Source organism: Saccoglossus kowalevskii, chromosome 16 (assembly GCF_978046115.1).
Source record: "Saccoglossus kowalevskii chromosome 16, keSacKowa6.1, whole genome shotgun sequence".
Taxonomy (NCBI): domain Eukaryota; kingdom Metazoa; phylum Hemichordata; class Enteropneusta; family Harrimaniidae; genus Saccoglossus; species Saccoglossus kowalevskii.
This window is the reverse complement of record NC_140656.1, coordinates 22,671,946-22,698,977: the sequence shown is the minus strand read 5'-3', so window position 1 is coordinate 22,698,977 and position 27,032 is coordinate 22,671,946. Positions and strand designations below refer to the sequence as shown.

Sequence of the window (27,032 nt, the reverse complement as noted above, 5' to 3'; positions counted from 1 at the left end):
GAAATTCTATTGAACTTTTATAGAAGGTTTATAGAAATTCTAGACCTATTATAGAAATTCTGTATAACTTTTATAGACATTCTATAGCTCTTTCATAAAAATTCTATAGAACTTTTATAGACATTCTATAAAACTTCTATAAACACTTTATAGTTCTTTCATACAAATTTTATAGAAAATCTATAGAAATTATATAGAACTTTTATAGAAATTCTATAGTTCTTTCATAGAAGTTTTATAGAACTTTTATAGACCTATTATAGAAATTTTGTAGAACTTTTATGGACATTCTATAGTTCTTTCATAGAACCTTTATAGAACTTTTATAAAATTTCTATAGAATTATATTGAAACTCTATAGAACTTTTATAGAAGTTTTGTAGAAAATCTATAGACCTTTCATAGAAAATCTATAGACGTTCTATAGAACTTTTGTTAAAAGTTTATAGAAATTCTGTATAACTTTTATAGACATTCTATAGTTCTTTTATAGAACTTCTGTAGATATTCAATACTTCTTTTACAGAAATTCCAAATAACTTTTATAGAAAATCTACAAAGAATCTATTTTTTTCCATAGAAATTTTATGGTTTTGGCATAGGACCCCCCCCCCAAAATTGACCCCCCCCCCCCAAACAAGTGCGATTATAGTTAATGAATGAGGCCAAATTTCTGGACTTTAGTCTGACAGGGTTCCTGCACAACATGGATATACAACATGACAACACATATCTTTTTTTTACAAAATGTATTAAAAACAATGTGAAATTATTACAATAAATGAAAAAATAATGGCATCATAAATTTAATTCTTGAGAAAAGAAAAATCTCAGTCTTCTCCTGGTAATTTCTTGGCATTGTAGAGTTTATCCTCAATATTTAACTTGCTTCGTATAGCTGAAACTACTTCTGTATCTGCAACACCAAACTTTGTGACAACGAAGTCTGCAACAGAAATGATAAAAAAGAAATGTTAAGCCTGGTTTTAGATGATTTGGTCTTTATTAGCTTGAAAGGAACACATTTCAGTCTTTGGATGGCATCTGAAATTTATTTTTATGGGGCGTGGTAGTTTTTGTTTATTATAATATAAACTTTGAGATAAATCTGGTTAAAAACATCCCATACTTTAATAAAGATTGACACAAGACATGAACACACAGTGGGTGAATTGTGGCATGTTTATAATGCTTGGAACTAACAACCAGCTAAATAATTCATGTCAGATAGCTTTTACTGGTACAGTGCTGATTATCTGATTTATTTTGCTTTCAACACTGTGCATAAACCTTTTCTTCTTGGAAATATCTAAAGGATAATTTTTATTAATATTAAACTGCAAACACTGGTAAACATCTGGCAGGAATATTACATTATAAACAAGACAATTTATTCACTTGAATTAGCTAACTAGGGTAGATGCAATAAACTAAATCAGTAAATGTTCCTTACCTTTGATTGCTTGAACCTTTTTAGGATCAAGCTGTGGTTTTACCACACTACAGCCTTTCTTAGCATTTGGAGCTTTCTCTGAGTAGGAATGTGTTGCCAATTCTTTTCTGGTAAATAAAGCACTAAGCAACTCCCTTGAACACTTCTTAAAATCCTTTGAAGATATTCTGTTTAATATAACTTGTTTAATCCTCACCCCGTCACCAATATTTACCTGCAGAGTGAAAAAAAAACTTTTGTAAAACAATATGGTAGGTAAACTACATTTAATGTACATGCATCTTTTAAAATACATAACACCTTATTTTATCAAAAATGGTTTAATTTAATGGAAATAGTGAAGCATTACATTGGTTACAGAGTAATGTGTTACATGCAATTTTTCTGTCTACATAAAACTTTTGGTCAGTAAACAGTCTGTCACAAGGAAATTTTCACTGGGATTTTTATTTACACTATTTTTACTGAAGGCATTTCTCCACTAAAATAAATTCCAGTGAAAATGCTGTTTTCCCTATACTTTACCATTGCGTCTTGACACAACACAGTGAAAATTAGATCCACACATAATCATCAAAATCATCATAATGCCTGAAAGCTGTTTTCAGCGAAAATAAATTCCAGTGAAAATAAGTTATTTTACAGTAGTTTGGCAGGTTGAACAGTTCACCTCCAATATATACCATCGATGGAAGGCCCAGGTAAATTTCTTTTAAAACTGCAAGTAAAATCAATAATCCCTACTGTATTTTATTGAAATAATCTTTTTTGTACCAGTTAATGCAGCTTACCTCTCTCTCTCTTTTGGGGGTTAGCACTTGAATGCTTTTCTTCTACCTCACTACAACCCAGTGGCAACTGACACTCAGAGTTTTTTATATGAATACTAGTAATCTAAATAGAAGAAACAACCAAACATGAGAGACTTTGCACAGATGCATAATGACATGTAAAAATCTTAAGTGAATAATGGTCATGATGGTTCTCTATATTAATACTTACAATTGAGTGCTTTAAGTGCATTTTTGAGAGCATCCCTTTCTCTTCTGCATTCTTCCAGCTCCAAAGTGAATTTTTTGAGCTCATCTACTTCATTGGTTTTACACGTCTTTGGTGTACTGGGCTAAATAGAAAATAAAAGATAGTTATTACCATAAGACAATTGCCCACTTGATCAATAGTTATGTAATATATATTATTATACACCTAACAGCATAACTTAAGGCGTTTTGCTGTGCGATAATTTACGGTATCTGCACCCAACCTTATTAGGAAATAAATTTTCCAAATAAGGAATACATGCAGTTAAGATTTCTAGCTGTGCGCGTTCTAAATTAAGAACATCAACCAGAGAAACAAATTTGACATTCTTCGCAAATTTTAACACCAAAAGTTTGACGTTAAAGATGTATAATAATAAGGTTATCACGAGAATATCGCAAAGTATGCACTCACACAGTACATGTCGCATCTACACGCCTTCGTGCTATAATAAGTAATAACTACTTGCCACACCTTTTATTACATTTACTAGTAGGACTGTGCGACTTCAGATAATGTTGTGAAACTAAATTAACTTTTTACACGCACAAGTAAATCTGAACCTGTTTTTTTAATTTTGCTGGTAAACTTTACCTTTCATTTTTAACTGTTGTCGTTACACACATTCTTTGAAAATAGTCATTTCACAAATGTACATGTGTTGCCCATTTATTTATTTTTTTATTATTTTTTTTTTCACCAGTATACAAAAAATATTTACATGTTCAAGTACAGGACAAAATTGTATAATACTGGTGAGGACCATGGAAATAGTCCATTTGGACTAGTCTAGTCCATGGTCCTAACTTTTATACTCTAAAATTGCTCTGTTCGTTACATCTTTTAAAAGATTCTTTGTTAAAGAATGGATGCAGCTTCCAATACAGGTTTTATGGTAGCATACATTTTCCTTAAATATAACTGAGGGGCCAGAAGCCTATAAAATAAACATAAATATATTAATGATGTTTGTCAAAAAAAAATGTGTATTTCATGATTGCCAGAAAAATTCTCTCCTTCCGTTCACCTCAAGTTATTTTTTATCTAAAACGTTTTTATTGTACATGTATATGGGTCACTATTTAAGTGATTTGTATTATGCAAGAATAGATAACCTAAATTCACACACATGTATTAATACATTTCACCAACTTCTCCCACTCTAGCTTGGTGCTAAGTTCTGGCAATAGTTAAAAAAATAACTCTCTATCCAAATTTGAAATTGTAGTGAAACAATTAAAAGAATTTTATTTTTCTGGCATGTAATCTTTTAAAACTAAAAGAAATATTTTGATTTGAATGAATAACTGTTTATAATTTGCTTGCATAAGGCACAACATTTCTGTTTGCTCATTGTTATGTATTTTACTACATTGTCAGTAGAAAAAAAAAAGGATATTGGACTTGCCTCAACATTCTCTTCGTCACTGTCACTCTCAAAAATTCTGTTTGATTTTCTCTTTCGCTTTCTTCTACCATAACTTGGTGTTTTTGATTTCTCACCATTTTTTTCATGGTGTTCTCTGAAAGGAATCAAATCTTCTCTTTTATCTGCAAGAATAAACAATAGCATGTATAAAAATTTTATGTGAACACAATAAGCTGTATTTTATTATATAAAAGAATCTCACTGCACACATTTTTGCCACATAAAATAATAAATTTACTTTGTTGATTTACACACATTTTATGTGAATAAATAATCAAAACACGACAGTCTACAAACTTTGCAAGACTGCTGAAAGGCAACGGAATGAGGTATTAATTGTCAACTGCCCAGAACATGAAGGACACCGCAGTGCCAACATCCAACCAGGTGCCACTATTGGAGATGAACGCAGTGCATCCATCAAATGCATGGAAGGACAGAAATTTACTGTCAGCCATTTCACTTCCGATGGGGACAGTAAAGGTCACCATGGCTTTGAAATGACACAGCATGAACCAGTTGATCACCTGATAGACATTAGACACCTGTGTGGTGGACTGAAGAAAAAAATAGGCAATACCGCCTTCTCTGCTACTATGTTTCCTGGGAAGACAAGAGCATCTAAGGATAAACTTAAAAATCGCTTTGCCCATAATTTGGTTGCCAGATGCAATACAGAACACACAAAAGCTTTCAAGCAGTATTGCAGATGTCTGGAAATTATAAAAAATAAATTATCATTCACTGTTGATGCCATCGTTGAATGTTATAGAGGGAACTGTGGAGAAATGTGCAGAAAATATTCATCTATTTGCACTGGTAGGAAACGCAATAAATGGAACAAATCATTTTTACCACTTGACACTGAACTGAATATGTCTGAGACAGACAAAGAACAATTACGAGGAATAATTTGGATGCGACTTGGTCCAAGTGCACTAGAAAAAACAAAATTTATGACAAGCACACAAAAAACTGAAGCTGTGCACCGTAGTTATTCAAAAACAAATCCAAGGAGCATTACTTGGAGTAGAAATTTTGCACCTAGAATTCATAGCGCTATTCATGATCTGAACACTGGAAGTGCAAATTCTGTACTTAAAAATGTGAGGCTATTGGCGCCCCGTTGAATTTAATGAAGTCATTAGAGCGAGAACAAATTAACAATGAGAGACATGCAAAAAGACAGAAATCTAAAAAATTTAAAATAAATAGAGGAAAACTCAGAAAAACTAGATTTGATTTATACGATAAAGTAAAGAACTCAGAAAAACAAAATACTTATGTTAAAGGGATGTATTTAAATGTACAGTCCTGTAAAAAAAATTAATATAAATGTAAAATAATTGACCATACTTACAGCAAGACCATGAAAAAATAAAATGCAGTTATTAGAGCACAACAATTTTCGACTATTGTTAACCCCTCGAGGTTCCAGTGAGATGTGAGATGTGAGTTGGGGCCACGCACAGGCTATTGTGACACAGATGTGATACATTTCTCCCACCACAGCATGTATTGCAGTCTGTGGACATGCACAGTACTCCACTTTCTAGAGGCAGGAAATCTCACTCTTATGGTGCCATATTGTGTCCCCCTGCTTGATTTTATATACCCTCTCCAAATGATGCAGCCCAATAAGTTTTCAACTTGCCTAGAGTTCAAATTAACTTTGTCAGAATAGTGCTTTCGCCAAATGTCATCCATGATTAATAGAGGTCAATGGGGTCAAATGAGATCAAATAATGTAAAAATAAATCACAAATTATTAAACATTATTTCAACCAAAAAAGTTTCAATTCCAACAAAAATTACAAATTTAGGGGAGATACAAGTCAAGCAGGTGGTTCCACATCAAATATTGGTTCAGAAGGGCTCATACCACTAATTGAAACTCCATAGACGACAATGTTAACATATGACGAGATTGCTATATGAAAATAATAAACAAAGTTGAAAACATAGCTCTAAAATGGGAAATCAACATGTTGGCCAGCTCAAACTCTTGCAAAACTCAGGTAAACAAGACACACCTACTGTATTTGGACTGCACCTAGAGAAATCACTGGGAAAACACCAAGAATAGAACATCCAAATACATACAGAATAATCCCACAGGTACACAGCCGCTAAGTAGTAAACAAAAGACCACATGTTAGTCTCACCTCTGACCCAGGTGATCGCGCCCTCAAACAGGGAACAACTGAGAAAAAAAATATTAAAAAAATTTCATTGGTTCTTGCTAGGCATTTAAATTGAGAGGCTACGAGCAGCCATTGGTTGATTAGTGGCATGAGACCTTATTAAGAGAAATAAGAAGGTTAGACAATTTGCTCATGCCTCCTGCGGGTGATAGAACAACTTCAGGTGATCAACACTTGATAATTAAAATTTATGCAAATTCACAGAATTCGGAGATATGAAGGAAAGTTGGACTCATAGTGGCACTATACATTTCACATACTACAGCCCCAAGTGAAGAGATTTACCATCTGGCCAAGTGTCCTTGTACCTAAAATTGTCTCCCAAGTGCTAATTTCAATGCTATTTTACTAAATAAAACCAGGAATACTATGTGTTTCTAAAACATTGTGACTGCAGCGCACATAGTATTATTCGTCAGTGTACTGAAACCATCAGACTGACTTCTAATAAAATGTCTATAGACATTCTATAGTGTTGGTATATATTAGAAATTAAATTGTCTCCAAAGTCCTAATTTCAATGCTATTTTACTAAATAAAACCAGGAATACTATGTGTTTCTAAAACATTGTGACTGCAGTGCGCATAGTATTATTCATCAGTGTACTGAAACCATCAGACTGACTTCTTTGGACTTTCTATAAAATGTCTATAGAAATTCTAGTGTTGTTATAGTAGAAAACTATATACAAATATTATAATTGCGATTTTCCTAAACATACATGAGTATAGCTTGCTTGTGTAATGTTAGAAATATTATAAAACATTACAGTATCAAGCAAAGGATTTCTATAGAAAATCTATAAAAAGTCTATTCAAAATTCTACATAATGTTACCTTAGAAGAAAATTACATTGTGTGATAATTTTAGGAAAAAAAAATTCAAATTCTGTTTATTTGTTTTGGGAATTGTGATTTTTAAATCTTTAAAGTGATTTCAGGTGGGTTCTTAGAAATTCCATAAAAGTCTATCCAATGTCTATAGAATTATAACTACCGAAAGTCTATTGAAAACTTCAACTCTATCAAAATTCTATAAGACTTCTATAGAAGTATATAGAAGTTCTATAGAACATTTTCGTAAAGGTATGTTTGTTATTTGACTGTATTTGTAAGCTTACATACATCAAATTGCCAAATAAAAGTTACGTAGGGCAATCCGGGGGGGGGGGGGTCTAGGTCGATAATCTGCTGTATGCGTTCACAGGCTGTGAGCAACTTTCAATCACTGAAATATGGTAACAGCATAGATTTATTTTTCCGTAATGAGTCTTTTTTTCTGTAATGAGTCTTTTTTTCCGTAATGAGTCTTGTAACTGCAAAGACTCCCATTGTGTGCTTCACACACAGGAGTAAAAAATGACAAGGAAAATGGTCAGGGAACAATAAGTGATTATTTCCAGACTAAAGACTGTATTTAATAAATTTGACATTGAAAATGTTGATGATTTTTTCAAAGTGATCTTATATGAGTGAAACCAGTTATCTTTAAAAAGTAGTATGATGGTAGATTACCATTTGTTGTATAATAATTCATGTCTTTACTATTTATTATGAATGACACTCATGACAGATATGCCACAAACAGGAGCCAGTTTATTTGTGCATATTTGTCTTGAAGCAGGAGGGTCGTCACCTGTGCACGCGCAAGAATCGAGTCCCAACTGACGATAACAACACACACTTGAAACGCAAAGTCTCATGACGCTTGACACGCTATGGCCGCCTGACGCATGCACAGGTGACGACTCCCTCGCTTTGAATGAGATCAGTCAAGACATGTGCCAAATTGTCTGCACGAAACAGTATAGTTGTTAATGAGATAGCATTCACATCTTTATGTCATTGTACATAGCATAGGGTATGGCAGGCAACTAGTAAAAACAGCCTTGTTTACCAATATCATTTATTTTGTGTGAACCTTTCTTTGTAGATGTGAAACATGTACAACCAGAACATGCAACTTTCTTTTGATGAAGGCAGGGATATGTTCACATGACTTGGCTTAATACATGTACTACTGGGGTATATTAAAATAACCCAATTACCCATCTCATAAACAAGCACTAACCTGATTAGCCACAATTCTACCATCGATATTACGGTATCTACAGTCAATTTAATAGCTTTCCAAGAACCGAAGGTCTAAAACTACTCCAAGTCCACTTAGTTTACCCATCTCATTCATCATAATATTTTTGCTCAACTCTGGAATACTCAGATTCAATCCACTAAATAAATTCAGCAACTGAAATAAATGATGAAACTTAAAGTTAAATGCCGTGCAGACGAGTACTATTTACAAAATGAATAGGCCAACTAACATATCAGTCAACAGTTTTTGCCAAAAAAGAATGGCATTTTATTTGGGAGTAGAATAGTGTGACACACTACTTTCCCAATCATAAGCCCAGGGGCCTAAAACATGTAAAATCAGGGAAAGTAAGGTTGGGCTTATACTCAAGGACCACCTCAAAAAAGATGATTTTGTTTTTGGTTTACCATTGTAATCATCTTACCACCTACAACAAATTATCCGATATTATGTCTTTTTTAAGAAAAAAAAGCAAAACGAGTCGTCATTGACTTTTACAATGAACATGTTCATAAAGATACACACATTTTATTATAATACAATTGACATGCCATCTGAATTGACAGTGTAACAAGCAGCCTGTCAGCTGAGATAGCTCCGCTGTTAGCAATGCACATTTCAATTAAAGAACAGAAGATATCATTAGAAATATCAAAGCAACGGGACTTGATGTTTTCAACAAGAATTTAAAAATATCACTTTTCACCAAAAATGACAAAAATAATTAATTGAAGATATCACCACGAAATTAACAAATCTGAAAGAGGTCCACATGTAGTACCTATATATGTATCGCAATAACTCGAATAATTCGCAGTCTCTATTAATTCGCTCACCCATTTTATTAACAAGCGCTAATTTTTAAATGTATACTTTTAATTCGCGGCGTTCAAAAACATGTTTAAAATTGTATCCTATTAATTCGCGGGCAAGAATAAAGTGGATTTATTTTGTTTGAGTTTTTATGTTATCAGTACTTGGTGTAGCTAGCCACAATCGCAGACGATCTCCGTCATCACAGCCTTTCAGTTAGCAAGTAGTTTAGGTTTGGTCAAGATTTGACCTGAAAAAAATCATTCTCCCACGACACCACAGATGTTGGGCAAGATTATTACTTAGTCGATAAATATCCATCGGTCAGCACATCGATTACGAATTTCCGTGATGGAAAGCTTAGTACAGGGCTTTTCGTCGCTGGCAGGGTTGCATCGACCATGTGTCTGCCGATTTGAAAAGTGATTTTATTCTATGACATCATTTAAGTGAATCGGTGCGTAAATTGACGTTTTTTATTGGTCGGGCGATTGACCTCGTGTCACATTTCATTATAGATGAAAGTGCTTGACAAAGAAAAAAAAAACAATCATGTAAACAATGAACACATGACTACAAAAATGCGATCAATGGGGCAGAAGACAACCTTATCCGAAGCAACACTGAAATAGCAGAAATCATTGCCGATCTACTTTTAGACGACCACAACAACTTAGATGGTGATTGGTTTGACGGCTTCACTGCCGACGACCTGTCAAACAATTAATATTTTGTGTCTGACGGTACTGCCTAGAAAAATATAAAAAGGCAGTGCAGCCAGACGGCTACTTTGTAGCCACGTGTTCATTGTTTGTGTACAGAGTGACCTTTGCCATTTCACTGCTCCATTTCAAGTGTAACATGGTGCGTGGTCCTTAACGCAGTGCGTGTTCTCTGCCCGACTATACGCCATGAATGTCGCTAGCCACGAGTCTGAGGCACTAAAACAACGTCCTGTAATCGTGTTCATTGGAAAACAAAACAAATCACTAATAAATTTATGAAAACAGCTCCTTTTTGAATCGATCTAAAAATCGCGCACCAAAAACCAATAATTTCTGTTTTTGCGCTATTAATTCGCGCACTTGAAAAAATAATTATTTTTACTATCGCGAATTAATCCAGTTTTTACGGTTATATAAAAGCAATCAGACTTGTGGTTTTCAACAAGAAGTCGAAAATATCACTTTTACCAAAAAAGACAAAAATATTCACTAAAATTAGAGAATTGAAGATATCATGAAATCAACAAACCTAAGAGGTCTACCCAAGGTACATATACACCAAGTATCAAAGCATTCAGGCTTGTAGTTTTCAAGAATAAGTCAAAAAAGTAAAACATTGACACGGACGGCTGCGGACAATCACTCATATGATAAGCTCCGTGAAAATAGCGTGTTTTACCAAAAATTACAAAAGTATTCACTAAAAATTGAGAAGTGAAGATATGGTCACAGGATGAACAAATCTGACAGATGCCAACCCAATGCATGTGCACTATCACTACTGTGGGCCAAATTGCTACATAGTAGATATTATTAAATATTATAGTTTTTTGTAGGTACTGTATTTATCCGGCTAAGAGCCCATGCCCGGACAAACGCCCACCCATCACTTTTGATAAAATAAAGAACTTGAGGTCATATCCTAGCAAACGCCCAGGAGGTTTTTTTTACACCTGAAATAAAATAAAATAACAAAAACCTGTTGTGATTCTGATAAAAAAACTTGATAAATAAATGTCAATTGTGTAAAACTAGGAGTGAACGCGAAATAGCTGTGACATAAATAGAGCGCGGTCACCACTGTTTACATTTATTTTTTCAAGATTTTTTATCAGAAACATAACAGCCAGCAAGTCAACAAAAATGTATATTAGTAAAGGAGAAATGGTAGTTAGATCTTTTTGAAATATGTCGTGGCCCTGAAAAGGACCAATAAGTTTGTGTTTCCTTATACCGGATTCTGCCATAAATTCACCCAGGGTCGTTAAACGGCAGTTCGGGTTTAAAAAAAAATAAAATGGGACCAAGAAACTGCCCAGGGCGATTTTTCGGCAGTTTTTTAAGGTGTTATTTTAATCTTTGCTGATGCCTAAAAGTTTCGTCGTAGTCATTGACGCCTATTCCAGAGTATTGATGTTTATTGCGACTAGCGTGAATGGGTTAGCTTCATTTCGACAATGAGTTGTTATCACTGTAAATAATGTTAAATTATTCTTCAAAAGTTCAGTTTATCTTTTGAAAACAAATCATGCCGCTTTCCCTCAAAATCCAAGCCAAAAGATCGTACAACAACATCGGCAATCTCTTCCGTGCCGGGTTCAATAACATTAACATATTTAAATGTACTATGGTAATTTGAACTTGTTGGCATCATCCATCGTTTTCATTGGTTAATTATCGATTTGACCTGTCAGGTCAAAGAACACCATCTCAGGTCAAAACGTGGTGGATATTTATTTCTACAGCATTGAGCGTTGAAAATGCGATCGGAATCATTCGCCTACAATGAAATAAGTTAAAATTTATTTGCATTTCATAACATCTCAACAAATTTATTTTTTGCACGTTATTATAATCATTACGAGGTAATAATCAACAATTTATGGTGTAAAATTCTTACGGTCTGTGAGGAAAACGGTCGAAGTCATGATATTCATCATTATTTTCGATGAATGTTTCCATGATTCAGACAGTAGATTTTGACTGTCAGTCATTAGTTTATGCAAATGCAAGGTGTTAATTCCAAGTTGTTTGTTAAATATCTGGATATGTTTATATAATTAAGGAGTTGATGTAGAATTTAGAATTTTTTGTAATTGATGTACATGTAAGTGATATCATGGAGCTAAGCAGAAATGATATGTGTGAGCTGTTTGTCCTGTCACTTCAGAGGTGTCGCCAATGCTCCACAAAGTGGTCCGGCCCGAGCGAGTGCGGTGGCACGAGCTGAGATGTGCACGAAAAGAGAGGGACTGTGTGTAAACATTCCAATAACTTCCTTAGTGTATGTGCGCAAAAAAAAGACGTTGTAAACTTGCTCTATTCTTAGGTGAACTAGGTCAGTTACGAGAAGGGAAAAGAGATGGTTTTGACCCTATTGTCGATGACACGACGAACCAAGCTGTGATTACTGCCCTAGAATAGTTTATTGGCGAATGTGACGGGCATGGCTGGTCATGATAATAGTGGGGTTTGTTTGAGGGGCTCATCAACAAATAATTCCCTGACAATATGCTTTGAATATGCCACTGCATAAAAGTACAAATGTGTCTCGAAATAAATAAATAGAATGATCATGCAAAAAATGTTATGTTCCCTGAACTATATCCCTGCAATGAAATGATTGTTGACCGACAACATTACATAAATAAATGTATGTGTGTCCGTGTTTGGTAACGTATGAGTTGCACATATATTTGTGTATATTTGGCGTTGGGCAACTGGGTATGCCATGCCACACAGCCATATCATGATTTTTTTTTATTTGTTAGTGCCTTTTTCTATGTCGCATAACGTCATTATTGCCAAGTCGACAAGACACGTTATGGCACACGATGTAATACGCGCTACTAAACATTGTGCATGTCATTCAAGCACGGAACTAAATAAGGAGCTCTATGATGCAAGTAAAAAAACAGCTTTAAAATTGCGGGTCCCGCGAGCGTTGAACGCGATTCAACAAGTCCTTTCAAATCAGATAATAGTGTAACGCATGATGTTAGCTTATGGAATTAACACCTTCAGTTGAAATTATAACAGCTATGTATCAAGTAAATAACTGGGCAGACCATGCAAATTACATTTCCCATGATGCACTGGTGCAATCCCTGGGATTGTGAAGCCATGCTTTAAAGGCATTCTGGTATCGGACGGGCAGACAGATGCACAGAACCCAAAACGTAAGTCCCTGTTTTGGCCTACGTCAGACAGGGACTAATAAATGACAGGTTGTAAAATGAAAGATTAAACTAGAATCATGACTAACCATGGTTTTCATAGATCTTCTTGATATGGCAGGTGATGTGTACATACTGCTGTTCTTGGTACTGACTCTGCTGATTACAGGTGATGGGTACACACTGCTGTTCTTGGTACTGACTCTGCTGATTACAGGTGATGGGTACACACTGCTGTTCTTGGTACTGACTCTGCTGATTACAGGTGTTGGAGCTGCACTTCTATTAAAGCTAAGCAATAAAATACACAACATTATAGGTTAGATCTCTAGATTTCAGAGTAACACCAAGTATGGGGTGTGGGTGTGTGACAAAAGGTATATTGATCTAGCTACTGACATGCCGTAGCATGTTGAGCTTTCAAGTTCTCTGGTTGAGCGTAAAGCCAGTATCGACTTTGAGATAGAAAGGTGGTTCATAATAAGTTAATAAACTATCTTTTTCTAATCATGTTAATAAAATTATCAGTTCATCAAATCATATGATTGGGTTTATTAAAATGAATTATCTGTTGCAATATTGATACGTATAAAGTTGCTTTATATTAATGGAGTGTGTATAAAGTTGGAATATGAGCGTATATTTGTAATACCGGTAGTATAAGTACAGTATAGGTAAAAACACATAGCATAAAGATTGAAAAGGTGCAGCACAATTTCTGTATAGACTGGATGGGATACTGAGGTACCATACCAAGTGTAAAACTCATGGTTGTGTTAAGGCGACTAAGAATGGATTTTAAAATAATATTATAGCTAATTTTTAGAATTCAAATTAGGATAGTTTTCCTTTTACCACAAGTCTGTAGTCTTGTTTGTCATTTATAAATATGTTGCTAGCATTGCTGTTTTTTTGTGATCTTTATAGTTGATGTAACTAACACACCACTGTTATTTGACAGTGATGGCTGTTGTTGGTAAATAAAATAAATAAAATCAAGAGCACCTTTTGGATGCATTATAGAGACATTATACACTTACAGCCTTCCTTTGTTTTGGTGTTTTGGTTGGTCTTGTTCCAATAAACCTCCTTTTCACTGGCGTAGTTGGTTTACTTCCCCATTTGGTTTACTTCCCCATTTCATTTCTTGTTCCATTTCCTTAGCTCTAGCTTTTACCTGAAACAAAAGAAATACATTTAATACCATTCAGATACATTCAATTGCCAACGACACGTTTATTTTAGTTTGCCATCAGCTGTACACATGCACTAAAAAAAATTGTCTTTTTATACAAAATATTAAATTCTTTTGATTTAAAAAACAGTTCTTTGGTTGCAAGCATTTCCAAGTAGCAACAAACCCAAGTACTAACTTAGTTTTGGCTGATATATGCTGTTATAATGCAAACTGTTTTACTGCTAGAAATGTTTGCGTTTTTAGGATTTCATGACATTTCGCGAAAGTCACAAATTTGTTACTGCTAGAAAATTTTACAATTTTCACGCACAAAATTTGTCTTTCAGGAAATTAAAACAGTTTACAGTACACACACTATGATTTCATCAATCTAAGATAAAAAAAAACAAAAACGTGTGGTTCGACAGAATATACAACAGGCATTAAATTGGTCATACTCTCTTTGGTTACTTTCTTCTTAGTTTTATGGGCTGCCCACTGTGCCTGTACATAGTCCATGAAAGGGCAACCATGAACCAAGAAATTTTTACACTTCTCTTGTTCCCACTGTGATATCCTGGCACCTAGTTCTTTTTCAACCTGTTAAGGCATATACATATTATACAGTTGTAATACTGGACACCATAACCAATTATATGTGAAATGTATATAAAGAGAAGTATGAATGTCTAATTACTGTGAAAAGCATTGAATAAGAGCTACTCTATGAAAATGTGCAACATTTGATTGTTGATTACGGTAGAAGCCTATTTCATAATTTTTGAAAAAGTTGGTCATAAATCACATGACACTGTTTATTTGTTTATAGTGTAAAATCACAAAGCTAATGTTCCATGGAATCATGAAATCACATTTTGTGTCCTAATATTTTTTAACAATCATTGTTTTTAGAACAATTTCACAGATCACAATGTTGAAGAAAAATTGCATTGACATTTTTTAAAACAAGAAGTACTCCTTCATTCAAAATATATAATTTGTTCAGCCTAAGTCACCAATTAAAATTTTTGGAAATGGCGTAATATCTCTGCCATACAAACCTATGAAAAAAGCAATATAATACTACCAAAATGGCCATTATCAACTAAAATACAACTATCATTTTCTTGAAAATTAAGCTGATGACCCCTAACTTTTTTTAAAGTCAATAGTCTTGTATTGTCCGGAAGTACAACTTATTGAAAATTCTGGGTATTTGCATTAATGAGTAGGCTTCTACCTTAATAGCTACCACAAACTAAATGTTGCATTGAGGAAGAGAGGGATTATGCGTAAGCATTCATTTTGTAGAAGTTGTTAACCTGAACTATAAGCTGGGCAGAAAGTACGATGAATGTCAGTCAGGTATTTTCATTCTTTAACGATGATGTCATGCATTTGAGAAGAGGAGAAAGTTTATATTAGGACAGCTAGGATACAATAAAAAAAGAACTAACTCACTTTTGGTAACTCTTTCTGTAGTCTCTTTCTGGTTTTCTCCTCCTGTAGTAAATTACCTCCTCTGTTTGCAAAGCGGTTTGGGTCGTTGGCTTTCTTCTACATTTATCACATAAGGTGGAAATAGTGGTATAACAAATATGTTTAATATCACGATAAAAGATAAAGTGAGACATCGAGCCGATATCAATTAGTATCACCTGTAACTACAGTATAGCAGCCCTTTCTTCTCCAGCTATAACTAGATGTCGTATTTGCCCTATTATTGATAGTAGCACTTACGTTTACATACATTACAAATTTGTTTCTATAGCCAAAATAAGTTGTATTTTAATGGTTCAGTATACACCAAAAGCAATTTAAGTTCATATGCACTCCTAATAGAGCAAATTTGATTTATATGCAACATGCAAAAGGTTAACGCAAGTAAAACTTAATACACAAAACTATCTGTAATCAGTTTTACATCAAGACAATTCAAGATAATTATTAGTAGTTTGTTGATATTTACTAGTATTTGTGGTGAGAGATACAATAACAGAGATACAGGCAGTTATAAATAAAAAATATTTTGACCAGACACAACCAATGTTGTTTATATAATCATGTTCACTACTTATAGAGCAAATATATGAATTGTAAAAAAAAAAAGATCTAAACATTATGCCAGTAGGCATTTTTAAAATTAGATATTACAAAACATGTGATGCACTGTAATCTAACCCTTACATACCCGATACTACACTAATCTATTTAAGCATTTACTCTACCTACCCACTACTTACCTACCTGTCTAACTACTACCTATCTACCTACCTGTCTAACTACATGTACTACCTATCTACCTACCTGTCTAACTACTACCTACCTACCTACCTGTCTAACTACTACCTACCTGTCTAATCAATAAAGAGAGAGAGAGGTAGACTGGCTAAGCTTCCTACAAGACTATGTATTAACTAAATCTGATATTCCATGATATGAATACTATCAATCTTGTCTTATACTTGGAAATGCTAAATGGAGATTATGGCAAGTTTTGATGACAGTGTGCATTCTTATTTACACAGTTAATATAAGGTTATTATGAGAATACGACAAATTATGCACGAAGGCAGTACGGTGATCGCATCGATAAACTCTCGCGAACATACTTTGTGGTATACTTGTGATAACTTTTTATTATACAAAGCCTGAAATGGCAACAAAAATCATTTCATGAAAGTGGTGTCTTTTCTTACTACAGATGGATGAGTGATGATTTGTTTCATCGGGATTTGAGCATTATGTAAATGGAGATAATTTAATCGGCATGATTTCAAAGATGCTACGTTTTGGTATTGAATGTCATGTTGGATCACACAAATACAAAACTATCAATCTATGTAGTCTTTATATTATAAACATGTGCTTATAAAGCTATCAAGTTAAAAAGATCAGCTTTGCTATAACCTAAGAGCTTCCTTGTATGGTGACTGAAATGCTATTCTTAAATTATCAAGATTGATTCGTTAATTTTAACAAAATGAATTTCAAAATTAGTTGCCACACGTAGAACATTTAGCTATTATTTTAATATGTACAAAATTCTAGAATATAAAATGTTATGAAAAATGGATCAATTTGGATGGATCTATAATGAAACAATGATTTCAAACTGAATATAATGAGTGTATGTGTGCAAAAATGCTAACTGAGTACATGTTATAACAAAGTAGATGATAGTTTCAATAAATAAGCAGGCATTAATTTATCATGCAAAGACAAGGATGATGGTGCCTTACATCATGGAATGGCGACGTTTAATTATGTGCAGTCTTCTATAAAGCATGCCATCATTGGCAAAAACACTGGAATTTCAAGTAGACACATGCAACTGTGAATTGATATCACAGTGTCATGTACTTCACCAGTACAATAAACTGTTTACCTCAAATTCCACCATCTTTTTCCACATGTCCTCTCTCATTTTTACTAGCCTTAGCATCTCTTTGTTTTCATCATAGTAGGCTTTCATTTTCTGAACTTCCTGGTCGTGAAGTTCCAGCAACTCCTCAGTAAATTCATCTGAAAAAATAGAAAATTACAGTGGAAAAAATGCACAGTTTATAGTAACTGTTCTCAATATTATCATATCTGAAGTGTCTTTTTCTTAGCACTTTTATTCTCACCAGGCACATACTGTAAAGGGGGTAATTATTCACTGGGTTTTAATTTAGCTTATTTCGCTGACTGGAAAAATGCGCTAAATTAAAACACAGTGAATATGTAAAATTTAGCATAGAACACATTATCTAAATGACGAAACCGTGAATTTAAAACCCGCTGAATATGCCTGAAATGCTAAATCAGTGAAATTTAAACCCAGGGAAAATTAGTCATTTTACAGTATATGTCAAAAGAACATACAAGCAGAAATCCACTATATACATATGCAGGACTGTGAGCAGTTCACTTCCAACTAAATGCACCTTCAACTTGAGATACTATTTTTGACTTAGCATTCAAACCAGCATTAATTGTATCACTATGTTTTGAAGTTTTAGCTGTACAATGCTAACAGTTACAGCTGTAACTACTGTATTAACAATAGGGTTCACACTTTTATACGCAACATACACTAAAGCACAAATACCGAACTTCCCTTGTCATAAAGTTCTCCCTGGTTTATTTTTAGACATTTAACGAGTTGAGAGCATCCCAAGTAATAAGCCTAGGGTGTTTTTTCCAGGCATCGATTATGGTTAAAATTTGATCAAATGTGTGTGTAAAAAGTGTGTTTCATTGCATAAAAATGGTGATTGGTACAGTAGTTCTCTCTATTCGACAAGGGTTGTTTGGTTCATGCTTTTAAGACAAAACTCGCATAATATATAATATCACAGTTCATGGTGAACAACGCAACATGGTTCACACTCTTTCTGGTCTGTTATTACTCACGATGAACCCAATGTTGCAATACTGAAGACAAAATCTGGGGCATATGTATGGACCAAATTTAAAGAAAACAATGGTCCATTAACTGAGATAATGAGACGGATAGATGAATGAATCAAATCCATGCACCCACAAACTAAGTATCCAGTCAATGAGGTGAAAAACACTAGTTTATGAAAAGATTAATTTACCCTCATAAGCGGCTGTGAAGTCGTGTCTTTGTTGGCGACTAAAGTAACACTTATCCCACCATATCAACAACTCCTGACGAATTCCTTCAATAACCTTATGTATGTTCTGTCTCTTCAACTCTTCTAAGCGAGCAATTTCAGCTCGGAGCTGTAAAAAAAGATTTCACAATTTTTCCTCTGACTCTTGTTGAAATAACAGTAGAATTATTATTATGACAGTAACATTTACTTTGAGTAATAGTTAAAACGAATAGAACTTAAAAGTTTGTGAAGAATGGAATAAACAGTGAGAAGACAACCTCATTTTTAATATTAGGTGATACAATATTAATGATAGTCTTTTTTGCCAAACTAGGACCAAATGTCAATATGGCAATGTCATCAGATTACACTTTAGTAATATTCAAGTAAACATTGATGTCAAGAAATGCAAATACATACAGCTTCAATGACTTTGGGTTTATATCCTACAGCTTCTGTGAAAAATTTATTCTGTTCCAATTTATCAACCAATAGCCGATCATATAACGTCTGTATTCTGTCTCTCAGTCTGTCTCTCAGATAATACGTCTCCTTCTTCTTGTCTTGGAGCTATCATAGAAAGGAAATACTAAATATTACAAGTCTGAACCATTCTGAACCAGTTTTAAAAATTAATTTACTTAAGTTATCAACAACCTTAAACTAAGGATAAGGAAACGCTCACTGTGCCTCAATCACTAAATTTACGAGATTCCTTTCAAACCTAATTATTATTTGAGATTCAGTTCAAGGTACAAGTTCATTGTGTGCAAAAGGGAATAATCTTGAAGAAATCTGATACAAAACACTTAAGATTAAAAGAAAAATTCCAAAATGTATAACCAGTCAATATTTTGTGCATGTAGACATCAGACATTTATAGAAGACAAGTGCTCATGCTGTCATGTGTTTGTTGATTACCAGCACCCGATAGTTACATTATGTCAGGGTTTATTGCCAATCTATAAATCAACAAATAATATAAAATAAAATTGTTCTGATACAACTTACTTATCAAGTTACTAAATCCAAAATATAATTTTATCCAACATTGTTGATGTCTCCCGTTACTTACAAGCACACACTGTAGACATACTATTATTACTGTGAATATGAATTTCTTTCTGGTGGAATAATATTCATTCATAATAGTGAAAAGTTTAAGGTAGAAGCCTACTCATAAATTAAAAAACCCAGAATTTATTTATTTTGCAATAAATTGTACTCCAAGGCAATATAAGGATTTTGACCTAAAAAAAGTTGGGGGTCACCAGCTTTTTTTTCCAGAAATTGATAATTGTATTTTACTGGAAAGTCGCCATTTTGACACTATTATAACACTTTTACCACAGGTTTCTATGGCAGAGGTATTATGCAATATCTCAAAATCCATTCTGGTGACATTCTGTAACACACAAAAATGCTATTTCATTGTACCATAGGACATTAGCTTCATGATTGTACATAATAAACTAATGAACATTGTCATGTGATTTATGACCAATTTTATCAAAAATTATGATTTGGCTTCTACCTTAAAGCGGGAGGGTTGTCACCTGCGCACACAAGAGAATTGAGTCCCAAGCAAGAATAGCAACACGCGCTAAAAAGGAAAAGTCTTGTGGGTAGACACTTGTTTATGAACAATGACATGCTATGACCATCTGACACATGCGCAGGTGACGATTCCCCTTGCTTTAACAGAAAACAGAATGTCTTTTCTTACCTCTGTATGGAGTGATTTTAAAGCATCCATATTCTCAGCAGATAGCAGAAATGAGTCTTCTTCCTCACAAACTATGTCACGTTCAAATGAAGTATTGGGACTTTGTTCCAAGTCTTCCAAAATGTCTAAGATGTCTTGTTTCGTCTTAGTAAAAATATTGTACCCAGAATTCTACAATAGAAATTACCATAAATAAATAATAAGGAATGTTTTTTCCTTCCAATAATTTTATGTGCTGGATGCTTTATTTTTTATATTTCTTGGTGTAAAGTATTACAGGTAAATTTATTTTAACTAGTGAATCCATGCTATGATGTATTTTCATTCGTGATGGCTACACCCTGAACCACTCCTAAAAACAGGGTTAGGCCATGGGGTTACGAGAGTGATGTGACATGTTTATAATAAATGTACATGGAAAATAGATGCCAAAAGTGTGAAAACAGCACAAAATACTTTGTGTGAACATTCCTTCATGCATTATAGTACTTCTGAAAGTTTTTTACAAGAATGTTGACATTCTGACAATGTGAAATGCAATTAGTGATGTAACTGATCTTAAGGTAGAGATGCAGTTTATTTGTGAATTTCAATCAAAAATAGTTTTTTTCGTTATTTATATAGATTTTTATCTAAAGAACATTCTGTGAAAATTTGACCAATGAATTCTTATTAGAACACCGTTAAAATTGCTGGTTATTTTCTGATTAAAAATAAAAACACTCTCACGTGGCAATGTTTATGTCCAATTGCCTAATTTGCATGAGTAATCAAATAACAGGACCTTTGATTGACAATATGCAAATCGAGATTGTACGGGTCATAGTTCATTCAATTCACGCGCATGTGCAATTATTCTCAAATTAGTTATCGCTCGCTAGCAAACCAAACATTATATTTCCTCAGCGTTTTTTTCCTAATTTTTATCATTACATTATGCGTGGTGTGAAAAGAAAGAGAGGTAGAAAAAAGATTCAGATGATTTCTATGTCGGAAGAGGCAAAAGCTACACTGAAGGCATCAGCCCGCCGAACGAAAAACAAAATCGATGTGAGCGTCCAAACGTGACTTTCCCTGAAGGCGTGAATCCGAGTTTCTGATTGACTGAGAGATTTTATTTTTAAATAATTGTTCACAAAAAATAAACTGAGCATGTGAAGAATAATTTAACATTGTTTACAGTGATAACAGCTCATTGTCGAAACGAAGCTTACCCATTCACGCTAGTCACAATAAACATCATACTCTTGAATAGGCGTCAATGACTACGGTACAACTTAGACTCTATTTTAGGCATCAGGAATGATTGAAATGTCCGAAAATGACGCCAAAATACACCTTAAAAGTCCTATTTTATTTTTTTCTAAATCCCATCCCGAATTTACGGCAGAATCTGGTCCCTAAAATAAGGGACACGTGAGCTTTGATTCTAACCGGATATATTGCACTGGGTCGGGGAGATACAAACTTTCCGATCATTCGCAAGTTTTGCTAGGTGGTGCGAGACAGCTTTGTTTGCAACCGGACAAACTCCGTTTAATTCAATGAAGCAAACAACTGACAAAATTAAAAATTAAAATTAATTGAAAACAAGCAAATAATTTCAATGAAAAATAAATCACAGAGAGAGGTAACTTGATACATTAACAACTCTTTTGACGCGCTGACCGCTTCTCCGCGTCTGATGTTTTGTTTTCCTTGTCATAATACTTACTGATTGATGATTTTGTTTTGATTTTTGAGTTTTTTAGCCTGCAACTCGGCCACGACCTTTGCTTTTTCCGTGAAAAATGGGGAAGTTTACGTCAATTTGACGGACATTCCATTTTTTTTAAACTAACGAACACACTGTTTAGCACTCTTAAAACATGTAAGATTTCCAACACTAATTATTTAAAACTGGTCGAAATTTTTAAACTTTTACGTTAGGAGCTGGAGCTCTCTTCTTGCAGGCGACCGTCGCCGGTAGTACAAAAGCATGTTTTGTACGTACATCCGTGCGCTGATTGTCTGCGACTGTCTTAGAAAATCCCTGAATAAGGCGTTACCAAAATCGTAAAAAATAAAAAATTGCCTCCTTAAAAATCGAACAGAATTCAAATATTTCTTTTAGCAAATATGTTGCAGTGGGGAAAATGGGATTGGAAACGCTGAACAAAACTTCTGTGCCTCGCGTTTCGATTCTGGGATTACGCGATTATTCATTATTGTGTGTTCGCTTCCTGGAGTTGGTTCTCAATACTACATAAAAATCATCGAGGATAAATAATTTAATATCCCACTTTGTACTCTTCACGGTAAACCATAGGCTCTGAAATACTCGTAGATTTTTTATTGAAAATACATCGAAGAGAAGCCATGATGTTTTGATCGTGATAAAAGGTCACCTTCCTAGGACCGCCCCCTGTTTAATAATTCATGAGATGACTTAATGTTTACTGGGCATTGACACGTGTTTTTACCGACCCCACCAAAACACTGGTATGAATGACGTGTTTCTGATTTATATATTCAAGAGCAGTTGTTCTGGTCCAACGATTTTACATAAAATGTCTATGTCTATACGTTAACTTTCAATTTCAATAGTCTAGAAAGTATGACAAAGTATGACAAAGCAGTAATTCCCGGTTTAACGCGCAAATATGCAAATTAGCCTTTTTCTCGTCTTCTATTTTTGGTGAATTCTTGGGTTTTAAATTAAAATAGCTGATAGACGCTTTGGCCATTTGCCTCGAAATTTTCACACATTATTGACAAGGTGTTCCCCCTTCAAAATGCGTCCGGACAGTTTATTACGGCGAGTGGAACAAAAATAACAAGTCCGCAATTAACATGGATATATAAATTATGCAAAAATAGAAAAGAGTGAACTTTTGAGGTCATGCTGTGCGACTTTGAAAGCCGTTAGAGAGATGAGTGGATGCATTTGAATTAGTAGTATACCAAGGTATCCAGTAATGTAATTTTACCCACAAACGGACTTGAAGTTTTTAAGCTAATTTTTTTAAAACCACTTTTGTCCAAAAAAGCATTATTTTGACCCAAAATCAAAAACGCATTCTGGATATTTAAAATAAAGACAAGTTTTACAAAGTTTGTATAATAAGCTTTCAGAAAATATATAACATGTTGGATATATAATACCATCTTCATTGTCTAATTACTCAATTAAAAAGCAAGCCAAATAAACTGCATCTCTACCTTAAATACGAGAACTTCAATATATAAATTTGTTTAATACAGTGTCTTAAGGAACTGTATTGTTTTTGCTGCTAGATGAACACTAACAACCATATCAGGGAACTCAGGGAGTCAATAATATTATAATTACCTTTTCTGTTCTCAGTGAATTGATATGTTCTTGTAACGTGTCAAGTTGTTCATTGCTTGGAATGCTACCAGTCGGTACGTAATACGGCGTAGCGCATAAAATATCGCATAAATGTTGTTCTCTACTTTTCAATTCTGACAATTTCTTCAATCGTTCATGTTTCTCCTTATTTAGAACATCAACCCGTGTTCGTAGTTCTTTCTCCAACTGTAAAATGGTCAAGTGTTCTGGTGCCTGTTTGTATAAAAATATTATCAACTTTTCGATAATGTTGTAAAGTTTTATATTAAGATAGGCTTGTGCTCTAAGCTCTATGGTTATGTAATCACCCAATCACAGACAAAATAATGTTGCAGGCAATAAGAAAATGAACAAGAACTATTAAACTACATGATATGTTGGTAGGATGCAGCATAACTGATCATTGCGAAAACATTAAGACATTGTTTTTTTAAATTCAAGAGCTAATATATTTCAATCTAACTGCATGAGAGTATAATATTATATACAAGACACAAAGTGATATAAAAAAAATAACTTTTTTCATACATGAATCTCCTAGCATACATGTATAACTTTCACTACATTTGATTTCCGTGACCGGAAACTGAACTGACGTACTGACACGTAGACCAAATCAGTCACACTATTAAATATATTGGAAAAGACCATACTTGGTTTAACAATGTCAGTACAATTTATTTATTTTCTCACCTCATATAAGGGTAAAGCTAATTCATGAGTTAGACTTGCTAATTCTTTACTGCATGATTCAACACTTTTTAGCAGCCTTTGCCTCATCTCTTCCTCCTCGTTAACCATCTCTTCTAACAGTGCTCTTAAGTGATGGAGCACTACTTTTTGTCTCTCCTCTTGTTGTGCAATGCCAATTCCAATTTCTTCCCATATACCATGTAGCTTTCCTAGGGTGTCTTCCAATAAATCTGAGATGCCTGCACATTCTAGAGATCTGTAACAAGAAAATGATGTACTACTAAAATGAGATCATACAACCACCATCAGTCTTGAAGTCTGGCAGAAAAGGTAGCAAAGTTGAAGTTGGGGTTTATACAAAATGTTTTGATTAACCTGCATGATGACATGTCATCTTTGGGGTATTTTAAAATTGATTTATGCAAATTAGCAAATAGAAAAAAAAATGTTGGTTGAAATTGAAAAGAAACCTATGCAGATTAACACTTGTAAAGTTCTGTATTTATTTTTTATGATTATGATAGCTCCAAGACAAGAAAGAAATTTATTTACTGAAAGACAAAATACAGAAGTTGTAAGATTGGCTACAGCACTGGTTGATAAATTGGAACAGAATAAATTCTCAACAGAAGCTGAAGGATATAAAACCTATGGTCATTGAAGCTGTATGCAAATCCCATTTGGCTGCCAGACTATTTCCAAAACCTACAGCAAGCGCAAGATATTTACATACACCTAACTCTCGCACAGGGGAAGGCAATCACCGAAGGACAATATCCTCGTAGATGGATTTGTCTTTTTGCTCTGGTGTTTTGATTTTCACAGGATTTAACCCGTTTTAGTTCGAATAAAAGTAATGTAAGTCGATCGATAGTTTCTACCGATACCATGCTTGAGTTGTATGAAGCGGATCAAAATATAAGTTGGAAAATCATGTAATGTTATTTTCGAGAAATTTAGATGTCATGGTGTCTACCCTTTCTTACATTGTGTTATTATACGAGTGGTAGGAGAATTTACCGGTCATTTTTATTATCCAAGAAACGTTTCGAGCGCCTGTGGCTGCGATAACTGGTCGAAGAAATAATGCGAAATACTGTGAAATGGACCCATGTAACTCCACCTCTGAACTGGCATAAAACGATATGCCTTGCATATACTCAAACACACATTGTCATTGAATAGTGCTGTGGATCATATGTAATTATTGCTGCAGTTTATGCAGCTCTCTTGGTCGTGGTATACGTTGGCCGCAACGTAATACCAAAATAGCTTAAGCGGCCAATAAGAGCTGCTAAACTGCAGCAAATGTAATTATTATTTCCCTGAATTAGCTGCAAATCATTATACGCACACAACAATGTAACAGAAGTGTATGACTTTCCTCCCAGTGAGTTTTTCAAAAAGTACAATTTACGCAGGTTTTTTTTCAGATTAACATTTCAAGATGGCGACACAATTTATCTGCATAAGCTGGAGGCGTATGTCTACATTCATTTCCAATTTAATTAAATTTCGTAACTTTTCGGTATTGTGTTGGTTGGCTCATTCAAAGTTCAACAAGAGTCCTGGGTGTCATCGCTTCACCAACGATGAACGTCTACTTTCGCACACATAAAGCATCCAAAATGACTAGAAATGTTCTTACCTGCTGGTTGCCATGATATTCGTGTACAGGTTACGTTACTTTTGACAAATATAATATTAATTTTCAGGGAAAAGCACCTTGCAATTTTTCCTAGACCTCCCGTTTTTAAAACTCGTACTGAAATGCTGCCTTATGATTGGCTGTTTGCACTTCCGCTACCGTCATACACTGTGTTCTTACATGTAAACAAAGGCCTAAGTTACATCAACCACTGGTGGCGCTTCTCCTGTCGAATAAAACATTTCAAGCTTTACCTTCCAAGTTAGACTTGCGCAGTCGGGGCGATTAATTTGTTTTCGTAGTTTAAATAAAATAAAAAAAAATCGCAAAATGAAAATTAAAAAAATCATGAAATGAAGGTATTAGCGCAAAATCACCCCACAGTCGGGCGATTAATTTGTTTTCGTAGTTTAAATAAAATAACAAAAATCGCGAAATGAAGGTGTTAGAGCGAAATCACCCGCAGTTACAGGGGATTTCGCGCATTTTGTATTTTATTTAAACTACAAAAACAAATTAATCGCCCGACTGCGCCAGTCTACTTCCAAGTGTATACCTTCTAATAACCACAGTCCTTCTATCTCATAAAGGGACTGTGTTTCTAACTTTTTTTTTCAGACTGAGGAGTGAGAACTATTTCTTAGCACAGTCCCTCTGTGGAGGGACTGTGTTCTGAGTCAGAAATTTACGAAAACAATGTCACGTTTAAATGGAATGATATTTTATAAGTTGACTTTTAGATCAAAAGTAGATCGGGGGAAACTTCACAGATCACCGATACTGGAAAAGAATAATATCTCACGCAATGATGCAAATTATTTTCAACACACTCGCTCTCATTGTTATGTAAATGCAACCAAAATTCTTACATTACGGTTCTACAATATTCACTG

At 34.2% G+C, this 27,032-nt stretch overlaps 1 protein-coding gene and 1 long non-coding RNA gene across 2 annotated transcripts; both read right to left on the bottom strand.

Moving 5' to 3' along the window:
* Positions 1-732: 732 nt before the first annotated feature.
* On the bottom strand, positions 733-1,660 carry LOC146733760 (uncharacterized). The gene is made up of 2 exons (XR_014926709.1): positions 1,454-1,660; positions 733-946 (listed from the first exon to the last, which is right to left on the bottom strand). It is a non-coding gene; the product is annotated as an uncharacterized LOC146733760 (long non-coding RNA).
* A 12,442-nt stretch (positions 1,661-14,102) lies between these two features.
* Positions 14,103-26,267, bottom strand: LOC102806746 (protein regulator of cytokinesis 1-like). Its single transcript, XM_085490939.1, has 10 exons — positions 26,140-26,267; positions 24,492-24,747; positions 23,778-24,011; positions 20,447-20,617; positions 19,141-19,290; positions 18,700-18,847; positions 17,502-17,638; positions 15,575-15,670; positions 14,572-14,713; positions 14,103-14,113 (listed from the first exon to the last, which is right to left on the bottom strand). The coding sequence occupies exons 1-10, from the start codon at positions 26,151-26,153 to the stop codon at positions 14,103-14,105; spliced, it is 1,359 nt and encodes a 452-aa protein (XP_085347065.1). The 5' UTR covers positions 26,154-26,267.
* Positions 26,268-27,032: the final 765 nt, after the last annotated feature.